General features: G+C 42.1%; 1 protein-coding gene across 1 annotated transcript in view; it reads left to right on the forward strand.

Moving 5' to 3' along the window:
• The window catches only part of LOC140410665 (XK-related protein 6-like), a 70,695-nt gene extending 58,120 nt beyond the window's left edge, over nt 1–12,575 (forward strand). Inside the window, exon 2 of the mRNA XM_072499046.1 lies at nt 12,368–12,575. Coding sequence (XP_072355147.1) covers nt 12,368–12,443 — 76 coding nt within the window. The 3' untranslated portion in view covers nt 12,444–12,575. The remainder of the gene's footprint in view (nt 1–12,367) is intronic.
• Nucleotides 12,576–13,427: the final 852 nt, after the last annotated feature.

A 13,427-nucleotide genomic window follows, 5' to 3' on the forward strand; every position in this document is an offset into this window, starting at 1 on the left:
TCTACAGCTCTCTGCGGTAAAGAATTCCACAGATTCAATGCCCTCTGAGAGAAGAAATTTCTCCTTATCTCTGTCTTAAATGGGCGACCCCATACTCTGAGATTATACTCTCTGGTCTTAGACTCATCCACAAAGGGAAACAGCCTCTCAGCATCTACCCTGTCAAACCCCCTGAAAATCCTTTGTCTCAATAAGGTCACCTCTCATTATTTTAAACTCCAATGAGTACAGACACAACCTACTCAACCTCTCCTCATAAGAAAGTCCCTCCATACCTGGGATCAACCGAGTGAACCATCTCTGGATTGCCTCCAATGCCAGTATATCTATTCCTCTGCTTTTTAAAACCTCCAATTCAACTCAACTGAGAAACTAAGGGCATGCTGACTGAAATCTGAACAACTTGTAATTGTATTGTTTGCTTCTACATCTGTATCCCATCTTTGTGAGAGTGGGTGTACAGCATTGCATTAAAAACTTCCAGGACAAGTGTGACAATTTTTTGATTTAAAAAATGTTTACAAAAGCTTGCTGCTGAAATTTATTTTAAATGGGGCAGCCACTCTGAGGGGAAGTAAATACACACGAACCTCTCACATTAAAACATTTTGATCATGGACAATAATAAAACACACAATATCTGTCCGTGCCATGTATACCCCATACAGGATTGCAACAGAAGGCTGTTGAGCAGCAGAAAAACCATATAAACCTAAGGCTCACAATCAGTTTCATAGAATTTACTGTGCAGAAGGAGGCTGTTCGGCCCATCGAGTCTGCACCAGCGCTTGGAAAGAACACCCTACCCAAGGTCAACACCCACCCTATCCCCATTACCCAGTAACCCCACCCAACACTAAGGGCAATTTTGGACACGAAGAACAATTTATCATGGCCAATCCACCTGATCTGCACATCTGTGGGAGGAAACCGGAGCACCTGGAGGAAACCCACGCACACACGGGAAGGATGTGCAGACTCCACACAGACAGTTCTGAGACTACTGCACAAGGAACTAGAATGCTAGGATCTATTGCCAGGATGATAAAATACAAAACAAAACTAATATAATTGACACTAATAAAAATGGAAAATGCTGGATAAACTCAGCCAGTGCTAGCATCTGTGGAGAGAAACAGAGTTAACATTTTGGGTCCAAATGACCCTTCTACAGAACTGTATAATCAGCCTTGTGCCACACCTTGGTTGGGAATAGTTTAGAACATTCTGCCCACTTTAGTCCCCTCATGGTTACTTTAGAGCCCTGGAATAATTTGAGGCAACCAAAAAATTGGGACCTAGTTTCAATATCCTTAACGACCACAGCATGCTTAGATCAGGCTGTTTACTCTTGAAGTCACAAAAGGGTTGGAGACCTGGTGCTTGCGGCTCTAGAAAAGTGCAAATTTGGATTTCATTGTGGCCTTTGAAATAATAAACAAGTGCATTTGGTGTGTGTGGATGAAACATTTGAAAATATAGTTTTGTCTCAGTCAAGGAGTGATGTACTTGCAGTTGAGGCAGTTCAGATAACACTCACTAAGTTGATTCCTGGGATGAAAGTGTTGTTCTCCGAGGAAAGGTAGAGCAGGTTGGGCCTATTCTCATTGAAGATTAAGAGAATGATGTGAGCTTATTGAAACATTTAAGATTCTGAGGGGGCCTGACAAAGTAGATGCTGAGAGCAAATTTTAAAATGAGGGGTTTCTCCAGAGGTGGACTTGCAATGGAACACGAGGCCCGGCCAATGTGGCGGGGGTGGGGGGCCCATACTGTGTGTCCCCAAAAGTGTAAATCCGTCTCTGCTGCGAGACCTTCAGCGAGGTGAGGACGAAGCACTGACTATCAACCTCCAGGCTAGGGCTGAGGAAGGTGGCTGGGCAACCAACCAAAAAGAAGAGAGGCCACCAGGCCAGATGACCAGCAGTGGCAACCAGCCAGGAACACATGATCCAACGGTCAACATGTGCAGGAAAAGCAGCTCGCCGCGGAGCAGAGTGGACGATAAAAGCCGCGAGATCCCACTCCTCGGATCTGCTACATGGGGAGTTCCGGCAACCGGAGCTCCCCACTGTACAAAACGGGGCTATGTGCGGCCTCGGTCATGCGTTTCATGCTGAGGACCCTTATACAACGCGTGTCACGTTGAAAAGCCATGTGTTTCTCAGCACTGCGGAAGCACACGGCTAAATGCACTCGCTATGGGACTTAATAATAAAATAAATAATCTTTATTATCATAGTCGGCTGACATTAGCACTGCAATGAAGTTACTGTGAAAAGCCCCCAGTCGCCATATTCCGGCGCCTGTTTGGGTCACAGAGGGAGAATTCAGAATTCTCAGCTGATACGGGAATTTAACCCGTGTTGCTGGCCTTGTTCTGCATCACAAACCACCTGTGTAGCCCACTGAGCTAAACCAGGACTTTATTCCCATTTGGTTGAATCGAGCCCATGGGGGGGGGGGTTTGCACCATACCGATTAATGGGATAGACTGACTTGAAGGACCAGTGATTTCTTTCTCTTTGTTTTTACATGTTTGTATGTTAAATGGCAATGTATCTGGATCATCGCTCAGTGCGACACCACCTGTCTGCCTTGTCGTAATTCATTTTAATCCTTGTGCGTGTACATTGATGTGCCAAAGTAACGGGAAACTATTGGCCTCTAAGTGGAGGCAGACCTCTGTTTAAAAATAGAAGGGAAAGTTTGGATGTGATGGGGTTTGGGTGGGCATGGAAAGTGTGAAAGTATGAAGTTTAAATTCTTGCTTTTGTGCTATCATTCAAGCTTTCCAAAAAGGCTGAGGAATGTGTATTGCTGATATTTAAGCTGCCACCATTTAAAAAAAATTATTATTAAAATTAATTATGGCACAGATTGGCCTTGTAGAACCATTTTTCATGTCATTTGCTCACTTTAGTCAAGTGTTAGCAATTGTATTAACAATTTATTTGCAATCCTAAAATTCATAAACCACTATGGGATAATGCTAAGACTTGGGTGACAAGTAATGGCTGTCATGGGGAGTGGAGGGGTTAGCGAGAACTTGGGTTCTGAAAATAAATGAAAATCTCTTTGTCTGAGGCTCCAGATTATTTACTTCTTCCATCCCCTTGTGTTTTGCTCGAGGCACAGAATGATTAGTATTACCACAGGTCGAAAACGTTAAAAAAAACAAAGCATTTTTCTAGTTTTGGACCTTGCTACCGGGTAGCAAATGCCTGGAGCGAAGAGAATTGATGTGTTTTTTAACAAGACAGCTATCCCCTCAATCTGTTAAAATCTTTCGTACTCCATCCAGATTTGCTAGTTTTAAATGATTCTTCACAGTGTGTTCTGGAGTCTTGTCATGATATTATTCTACATTCTTCAGGTAATAGATCAAATAACTGCAGTTCTTTCCAGCCCACTACCACTGTGGGCTCAATTTACTCTTTACAGTTTCTCCATTTCACTACCACCTATGTGCAATGGATCACCCTCTGTCATTTCTGTTACCTTCTCATTACCAGACACACATTCCCCTCCCCTTCGGCATTTTGAAGGAATCATTCCCTCTGTAACAACCTGCTTCGTTCACTCGCTGCAAGTGCGCTCTCCTCTTCCCATGCAAGCACAGGAAATGCAACACCTGCCCTTTTAGGAAGGGAGTTCTAGGTTTTTGTGACGATGAAAGAACAGTGCTACCATTCCAAGTCAGGACTTTATGTAGCTTGGAGGAGAACTTGCAGATAATGGTGTTTTCAGCGTCTGTTGCCCTTGTTTTTCAAGATGGCAGCAATCATGGGTGTGTAAGCTGCTTTTGAAGAAGCCTTGGTGAGCTGCTGCAATATGTGTCACATGCTGCTGTGCACCAGTGGTTGAGGGAATTAATATTTAAGGTGTTCGGTGGGGTGCCAATCAAGCAGGCTGCTTTGTCCAGGATGGTATTGAGCTTCTTGAGTGTTCCTGGAGCAGAGCACATCCAGGCCAGTGGTGAATACTCCATCACAATCCTGCCTTGTGCCTTGTAGATAGTGGACAGGCTTTGGGAAGCTGTGACATAAGATATTCAGAACTCCCAGCCTCTGACCTGCTCTTCTAGTCACTAATATTGTGATTGGTCCAGTTCAGTTTCTGGTCAATGCCTTAGGATGTTGATGGTGCGGGATTCAGATTCATCCCATAGAATCCCTACTGTGCAGTAGGAGGCCATTCAGCTCATCGAGTCTGCATTGACCCTCCAAAAAAGCACACCTAGGCCCACCCCCACCCTATTCCCGTAACCTCACCTCACCACATCTTTGGAGACTAAGGGGCAATTTAACATGGCCATTCCACCTAACCTGCACATCTTTGGACTGTGGGGGGGATACCGGGCACTCGGAGGAAGCCCGCGCAGACACTGGGAGAAGGTGCAAACTCCACATAGTCACCCAATGCTGGAATCGAACTTGGGGCCCTGGCATTGTGAGGCAGCAATGCTAACCACTCTGCCACCATTTGAAAGTCATGGGGCGATGATTAGATTATCTTTTGTTGGAGTTGGTCAAAGGCAGTCACTCTCACTTCACCGCTGGGATTCTGCTCATTTGCCCATGTTTGGACCCAAGATGTAATGACATGAGGAGCTAAGTGCCCCTGGTAAAACCCAAACTAAGTATATGTGAGAAAGTTATTGCTGAATAAGTGTTGTTTGATAGCTCTGACGAGGGTGCCTTCCATCACTTTGCTCATGGTTGAGAGTTGACTGAAAGGCAATTGGCCAGAATGCATTTGTCTTGCTTTTTCACATTGTTGGGCAGATGCATGTGGATCAGGTTGGGAACAGGTTTGGCCAGTTCTGGAGCAGAGTCTCCAATACTACAGCTGGAATGTTGTCAGGGTCCATAGCTTTTGCGATATCCTGTGTCTTTGGTCATTCTTGATGTTGTGACGTTAATCAAATTGTTTGAAGACTGGCAACTGTGATGCTGGGGACCTCAAATGGCCGAGATGACTTATCCACCCAGCATTTCCAGCTGAAGATGGTTGTAAATGTTTCAATCTTGTCTTTTGCACTGATATGCTGGCGACCCCATCATTAAGGATGCGGGTGCTTGTGGAGCGGCCATCTCCTTTAGTTAATTGTCCACTGCCTTTAAAGACTGGAGGTAACAGAACCTGGAGACTTGATTTTATCCATTGATTGTGCAATTGCTTGCTCTGTCCATGCGTACTTCGCTGTTTAACATGCATGTGATTTGTGTTGTTGCTTCACCAGGTTAGCACCTTTTTTTTGGTTTATCTGTGCTGCTCCAGGCATGCTCTCCTGCACTCATTGAACCAGGATTGATCCTTTTCTTGCAGAAAGCTGGCATGAGTTCAACAGGCCACATGGCTACCCCCTGTATGTACTATAGTAATTCTGTGACATGATGTTTTTTGCCAGAGATTGTGACTGCCAGCTGAAGACAATCCCTGCATCCTTCTCTTGTGCTGTGAATTCTCAGCTTTAAAACATTAAGGAAATAAAAATGTATATAAAATAAATGCCATTCATTTGACATTTTCAAAATGATGGATGGGATGTTGGCCTACAATCCCAAAAGGCCTTATTAAAATATCCAAGGGCACCAGGTAGAAAACATGGAATTTTTCATGTTCAGTCACAGTAAATCAGTGACCTGATGTTATGTTATCCTTTAAGTTAAACTTTATATTTGTATGAGTGTATTCTGAGTTATTGTGATAAAGGTTGTGAGAATCTTGCACTAATACTGCAGGTGCTTTGTAAATTAAGCTTGAATCCAGAATCGGGGCCTGACTGACTTTAGAGTGAAGAGTGGAAACCCTGAGAAGAGAGAATATCGCTCTGCTTCACTTCAGAGTCTGTTCAGTTCTTGACGTTCAATTTTCACTGCAAAAATTTAATGCCATTGTTAAGGTGAAATCATTTCACACATTGGTGTGTATATTCCGTTCTCAGATTAATATATTTCAACATTAGATTTTCATGCCAGACCCTATTGACTTGCAAATTTAATTTTAAAGAAACATACAGGTTCTGATTTATGCATGCACAATTAAGTCAATTGTTTCAATAGGGCAATAATAAAATGTTACTATTAAGCATGTTTTAGAATGGTACAAAAGTGCCAATCTATTTCTTTTACTGGATTATAAATATATTTTAGGCTAGTATTTCTTATTCAAAAAAATCTTCCCCACTTAGTTTGCATTGATATTTGATGTGACTATTTGGCAAAAATATTTCCAGAATTTTTCAATGCAAGCATGATTAGTGTAAAGATTAAAGGTGGTACAGCAATAGAAGGAATACAATTTGAGGGACTGCATCTCTTAATGCGGACTTCACTTTTAAAAAAAAAAAAAAGAAGAGCCATATCAAGACTGACTCAAAGGAAGGGAGCTAGTTAGTTTATATGATTTGTTTCATTGTGATTTGAAGTTCAGACATATTGGGCGCGATTCTCCACTCCCACACCGGTTGGGAGAATCGCCTGGGCCGCCAAAATTTCCCGGGACGCCGGTCCGACGCTCTCCCGCGATTCTCCCAAGCGGCGGGAACGGCCCGGTCAAGTTTCGCGGGCCGCATGGCGCAGAATCGCCGGAGACACCGAAAATGGCGATTCTCTGGCACCCCCGCTATTCTGAGGCCCGGATGGGCCGAGCGGCCAGTCCAAAACGGCGGGTTCCCCCCGGCGCCGTCCACACCTGGTCGCTGCAGTCGTGAGTGGTGCGTGAATGCTGGGGGGCGGCCTGTGGGGGGGCGAGGGGAGGATCCTGCACCGGGGGGTACCTCAGATGTGGGGTGGCCCGCGATCGGTGCTCACCGTCCTCTCTGTCCTCACCGTCGGGCCGTCCTCTCTGAAGGAGGACCTCCTTCCTTCCGCGGCCCCGCAAGATCCGTTAGACATCTTCTTGCGGGGCGTACTTAGAGAGGACCGCAACCACGCATGCGCGGGTTGGCGCCGGCCAACCCGCGCATGCGCAGATGACGCCCATTATGTGGCGCCGGCCGCGTCATCTATGCGGCGCCGCTTTTACGCGGGCGACAGGGCCTGGCGCGTGTAGATGACGTGGCCCCGATCCTGGCCCATTGTCAGGGCCTGAATCGGTCGGGACCGGGGCCGTTTCGCGCCGTCGTGAACCTCGACGGCGTTCACGACGCGCGGCCACTTCGGCGCGTGAGTGGAGAATCCCACCCATTCGCTGCGATTTGATCCTCCGTTATATGAAGAACCACTGGCTTCATTGATTTTAATTACAGCAGCTGATGTATTCTGTTGGTACAGTGCTACACTGCTCCACAATGATATTCATTGGGGAGCTAGTTATTGCATGTACATAAATCAGACATGTCCATTCCTGCATGAGCAGCAAGGCTGGCATATGTTGTGCATACTTTTCTAATTTCTCTCTGTTGGGCCTAGCCTTATGTAGGTTCTAAAAATCTATTGCAGATGGTCAAAAAAGTGTCTACATTCAAAGGATTCTCCCAGATGACATTTAATTTTTTGTGACTCATCTTCTGTCTCCATCAGTACTTTGGCTGCAATTTACATGCCAGAAATATGATGGTGTGCAATAATATATTTATTGTGGTCACACAAGGTTAGCGGTGTACTTGCTTTTAATGTTTTGTGTGCAATATTTATGTTGTGATTAGTGTGAATATCTGTATGACGTTTAGATTTTGGACTGCCTAGTCAATGTGCTATCATTGCAGTGGTCATGTCTTTGCCAACATTTGAAATTGAAGCGTCTTATGTAAATATTAAAGTTGAAATCCTGCCTGTGATGTGATTACAGTCTTTGGCACATAGGTATTACTATAGAGTGAGTTTCTGAAGTTTCCCTCCAGCTCTGGTCATCTTTTTATATTTAAAAATCTTATCAACTGGCTGGAGAGCACCATGAGAAATTTTGAAACACACGGTAGGTTTAATATCATTATCAAATGTTTGTGAAGGCATTTTCATTTAAAGCATCTGAGGGTGAGCAGTGGGCCTTGGCAGTAGGGAAAAGATTGTGCTGAAGGAGGTTACATTGAACAAATTTTTAATCTACAAGTAGTCATTTAAATGGATGTATCTTCTTGATGCAAACAGAAATCAAAATAGTGCTACTGGGCTTTGTGCAGGAACATGAATTGACCCATCTACCCTGGAAAAAGAAAACCTTCAAGTAACTGATAATTTTGGTAATTGAGTTGCAGCATGTATCTGAAGTGAAAATTAAGAAATATTTCAGTGTCTTCCATTGTTTTTCCAATGTGTTTTTGCAATTGTTAGTTTCTGAAAATTTGATGTGACTGCAAGGTGCTTAATATGGATAAGGAATTATCACTTGAATTGTTCTGCAGTTGTACTCAACAATTATTGGAGAGAAGGAAAAGGAGGGCACATCAAGAATTGATTTGCGAACTGTAATTTGAAGTTTTTGTTGTCTTGGCTGAAACAAATGTGACTTTTGCGACAGAAATTCGGCAGCTTTTTTGTATTTCAATTGGCTTTAGTTGGTACAAATTGTGCACGCTTATTGAGGATACCCTTGTTGAATCTGTCTCTAATCTAGAATTTTGTTGCTTCACCAACTTCAGCCCTGTCTGCTTTGGGGGAACAACCTGCCTGTAAGTGTCTCTGCTACATCACAAAGGCGATATGCAATCACCTCACCCAGACCGTACACAACATAGAATAACAAGAACTAATGTTGTCTGTTAATTAACCTGAAGAATACAAAACCAGTGCTGATTTCAGTGTTGTAGATTGGTGTTCATTGTAATGCAGCAGAATAGTAAATTAAATTATTACATAGTTTCTGGAGATTGGTTTTGTTCTTGTTTACAATGAAGTTAAAGATACTTCTAGATTTCTCTCTCCTTCCCTTCCGAACATATTTCAGTGACTTCTAATGTTTTGTTTCATTTTGGCCAGCTGATGATGACTACAAAGCTGCCAGCAGTTCTCTTGTATCTTAGCTTTACTTTTTACACGTTGCATGCAAGCAGGATGTCATCAATGAACTTCATCTACCACAAGGCTCACTATAAGAAAGACAAGCATGTATTTATTTTGCACTTTTCAGATTCCCGGGATGCCCCAAAGTGCTTTGCAGGCAAAGAATTTAAAATTGTAGTCATTGTTGTTATGCAAGTATATTGCACATCAATTCGAAACCGAGATCTTGACTTTTTTTTTACAGTCAGTCCAAAGACAAAGGAGAACCAGTGGACATGATTTATTTAGATTTCCAGAAGGCCTTTGACAAGGTGCCGCATAGGAGACTGTTAAATACGTAAAGAGCCCATGGTGTTGAGGGTAAGATCCTGGCATGGATAGAGGATTGGCTGACTGGCAGAAGGCAGAGAGTGGGGATAAAGGGGTCTTTTTCAGGATGGCAGCCAGTGACTCGTGGTAAACCTCGGGTCTGTGCTGGGACCACAACTTTTCACAATATACATTAATGATCTGGAAGAAGGAACTGAAGGCACTGTTGCTAAATTTGCAGATGATACAAAGATCAGTAGAGGGACAGGCAGTATTGAGGAAGCAAGGGGGGCTGCAGAAGGATTTGGACAAACTAGGAGGGTGGGCAAAGAAGTGGCAGATGGAATACAATGTGGAAAAGTGTGAAGTTATGCACTTTGGAAGGAGAAATGGAGGCATAGACTATTTTCTAAATGGGAAGATGCTGAGGAAATCAGAGGCACAAAGGGACTTGGGAGTCCTTGTTCACGATTCTCTTAAGGTTAATGTACAGGTTCAATCAGCAGTTAAGAAGGCAAATGCAATGTTAGCATTCATGTCGAGAGGGCTAGAATACAAGACCAGGGATGTCCCTCTGAGGCTGTATAATGTCAGACCACATTTGGAGTATTGTAAGCAGTTTTGGGCTCTGTATCCAAGGGAGGTTCACAAGAATGATCCCTGAAATGAAGAACTTGTCGTATGAGGAACATTTGAGGATTCTGGGTCTGTACTCGTTGGAGTTTAGAAGGATGAGGGGGGATCTTATTGAAACTTACAGGATACTGCGTGGCCTGGATAGAGTGGACGTGGAGAGGATGTTTCCACTTGTAGGAAAAACTAGAAGCAGAGGACACCATCTCAGACCAAAGGGCCGATCCTTTAAAACAGAGATGAGGAGGAATTTCTTCAGCCAGAGGGTGGTGAAACTGTGGAACTCTTTGCCGCAGAAGGCTGTGGAGGCCAATTCACTGAGTGTCTTTAAGACAGAGATGGAGAGGTTCATGATTAATAAGGGGGTTATGGGGAGAAGGCTGTAGAATGGGGATGAGAAAATATCAGCCATGATTGAATGGCGGAGCAGACTCGATGGGCCGAGTGGCCTAATTCTGCTCCTATGTCTTGTGGTCTTATGGTATAATTTTGTTGAGATTCACAAGAATGATCCCTGAAATGAAGAAATTGTCGTATGAGGAACATTTGAGGATTCTGGGTCTGTACTCGTTGGAGTTTAGAAGGATGAGGGGAATCTTATTGAAACTTACAGGATTCTGCGAGGCCTGGATAGAGTAGACGTGGAGAGGATGTTTCCACTTGTAGGAAAAACTAGAAGCAGAGGACGCACTAAAGGGACGATCCTTTAAAACAGCGATGAGGAGGAATTTCTTCAGCCAGATGGTGGTGAATCTGTGGAACTCTTTGCTGCAGAAGGCTGTGGAGGCCAAATCACGGAGTGTTTTAAAGACAGAGATAGATTGTTTTTTAAACAATCAGGGGTTATGGGGAGAAGGCAGGAGAGTAGGGATGAGAAAAATATCAGCTATTATTGAATGGCGGAGCAGACTTGATGGGCCGAGTGGCCTAATTCTGCTCTTCTGTCTTATGTTCAGCCTTACTGTAGCATCCAAGTTCTGATCCGGCTGAAATCAGGTAGTCTAGCATATACCAAAAGTTGAACCCCAGTCTTTATGACAAGTGTGCATTATTTTTGTATTGGGCAATCCTTTTCGGGAGCGTTCTTCATTCTGTCTGAAGTTGCACTTGAGTATTACTGCCTCAAATGCTCCTGGACCCCACATTGCATTTGTTTTTAATTTTAATGAAATTTTTAAAAAACTCACCTGTGATCTGGAATACTTTGGATCTCTGTGGAGTCATGCTAGTGTTTTAGATGGCAGGTACAATTGTAATCTTAACATGGATGTTTGTGTCTTTGAGTGATGAGATGCATGTAACATCTGTATATTTTGTACATTTACTTGATATTCATGTGAAATTTGAAGGTAACAATTCCACTTTCTGCAAACAAATTTGTCTTCTCATTTATATATGAAATTCCTTGTATTAACTATAAAGTTGGCGAGCAAAACGTTGTTAGAAACTGGCTGCAAATTCAAAAATCTGGTACTGCTACAGAATATCCAGATAGCAAACTCTACACATGGTTATTTTTTGTCAATGGTATTTGAAAGTTTTTCAGGGAATTGCACATTTTCAGAAACGTAGTGTATTGTAGAATGTTAGAACACGTGACATTTTTCATCTCTGGCACCCTCATATCAGTGTGCCTGACCGTTCCAGTTGCTCGTTAAAATACTGTTAAAATACAGTATTGTATTGAATTAAGATGGTTAATTCAACATTCTGGTGCCAAGTTCAGTTTTGCAGCATTAGCTGGATTCTGGTTTGTGTAACCCTGTTTTGTGATGGGTCTTGTTAGATGGGATACTTTATAGCATGTCACATCCTGCACGAGGGTGTTGGAACCACCCAGATTTGTTTCGGCAGCATATGCAATAATTTCTGCCTTATATTGGCTGATGACAATATTAAACTAATATTAAAGCTGTAGGCTGGCACACATGGCTAGCTCAAAGAGGTTGCTTAGAGCTTGGAAAAGAAGGGAGAGTTGAATCTGGTGGTTGGAAAGATTTCAGAATTTTTTTTAGAAGTTGACTATTTTAATACTTTACAGCATTTATACAGGGCATCATTAAACCATAAACCATATAAAGCTTGAGTTTGTTGTTTTTATTATCCATTTGTGGTTGGTTACTAAATTTATTTCAGCTGGGCCTTTATGCCAAGTGGAACTTGATATTATGAGTGAAAGCTTAAAGCAGTGGTTTGGCTTCTGTTTATGTGCCCACATTGACAGCATAAAAGAGATTTATTTTGCCACAAAATATATGGAAAGCACTTGTGATTTGCTGATAGTAATGTTTTCACTTTAGACAAATGTATCTTTGTGAATTGCTTCCCCCAGAAACATTTTTTAGTCTTGAGTATTTTCATTCTTTCATCTTAGTTTTAACATTATTTTTATTTGCTTTAATTTGTCTCTTTAACTATTTCCTATGCCAAATTCATTTTAATTAATGTTTTTGTTTTCCCTTTTTCTCTCCTTTCAGGTTTTGCAGAGTTTCACTGATGTCCACTCATAAGAACATGATGGCCTTGTTTGTTTTAAAAGTGCAAGTGTTATAGGTTATACAAGACGTTGAATGGCAAATGGATATTAGGTGGTTGAGCATTCCGTAGTTGAAATTGAGGGTGTAAAGTTATTCCGAAGTTGCAATATATTACTTTCTACCAATAAATAACGTCATGATCCATAAATGCCTCCATTTGTCACTTCTGTGCATAAATTGACATATTCACTTGACCCTTTTCGAACTTTCACACTGATGATTTTGTTTTTAGACTATATCAGAAAATTTTAAAACTGAGTGGTTGGACAATTTGGGCAGCATCATGAAATGCATAAATGTAAGCGGCCAATGAACAATTTTCAAAGATGAGCTGAATTTTTAAGCTCTGGAACTTGGTATTGTAGTGCAAATTCTGAACCTCATTTCTCACGTTTTTTTTTAATCTGTCCATTTCCTTTGTGACAGCCTACAGTTCCAGATAGAACAAGCAAACTGGACTGTTAATTCAAAACTTTAATTTATTTTGGAAGGAATTTTAGAAAGTAGTTGGGTGGTATTTTTTAAACTAAGAATGTGGGGGTTAGATAGATTTCTTCCCATTTCCAAAACCATCAATGGTGAACCCTTCCACACGTGGCCCGAAGTTACCATAATGTCAGTTGGAATGGTGTGGTATGGACTTGCATTCTTTCATAAAGACGTTTAATTGATTAAAGTAAAGATTAGTTTGGAAGAAACTGCCTCTTTAGCTACCTTTTCTTCAGTTGTATATGATTTTACGGACAAAGTATGTGATTATATAAAGTTGTATAATTTATTCAAAAGCTGCAGATTTGTGATTGCTTTAAAAATCCGTTAGTAGTTGATTTCTTGAATTTCATAAAGTTGCAAGTATTTTAGAAAAATGCAACATTTTGGAAGTCATATCTGACACTTAAAAGGCTGATGTAATTGCATCTGCTTTGAAATGAAAGAAACATCAAACAGATTGACAGACTCCTTTTGAGTTCAATCACTCATTTGCAAAAGCAGAAAGACC

The sequence above is a fragment of the Scyliorhinus torazame genome, chromosome 4 (genome assembly GCF_047496885.1).
Source record: "Scyliorhinus torazame isolate Kashiwa2021f chromosome 4, sScyTor2.1, whole genome shotgun sequence".
Lineage (NCBI taxonomy): Eukaryota > Metazoa > Chordata > Chondrichthyes > Carcharhiniformes > Scyliorhinidae > Scyliorhinus > Scyliorhinus torazame.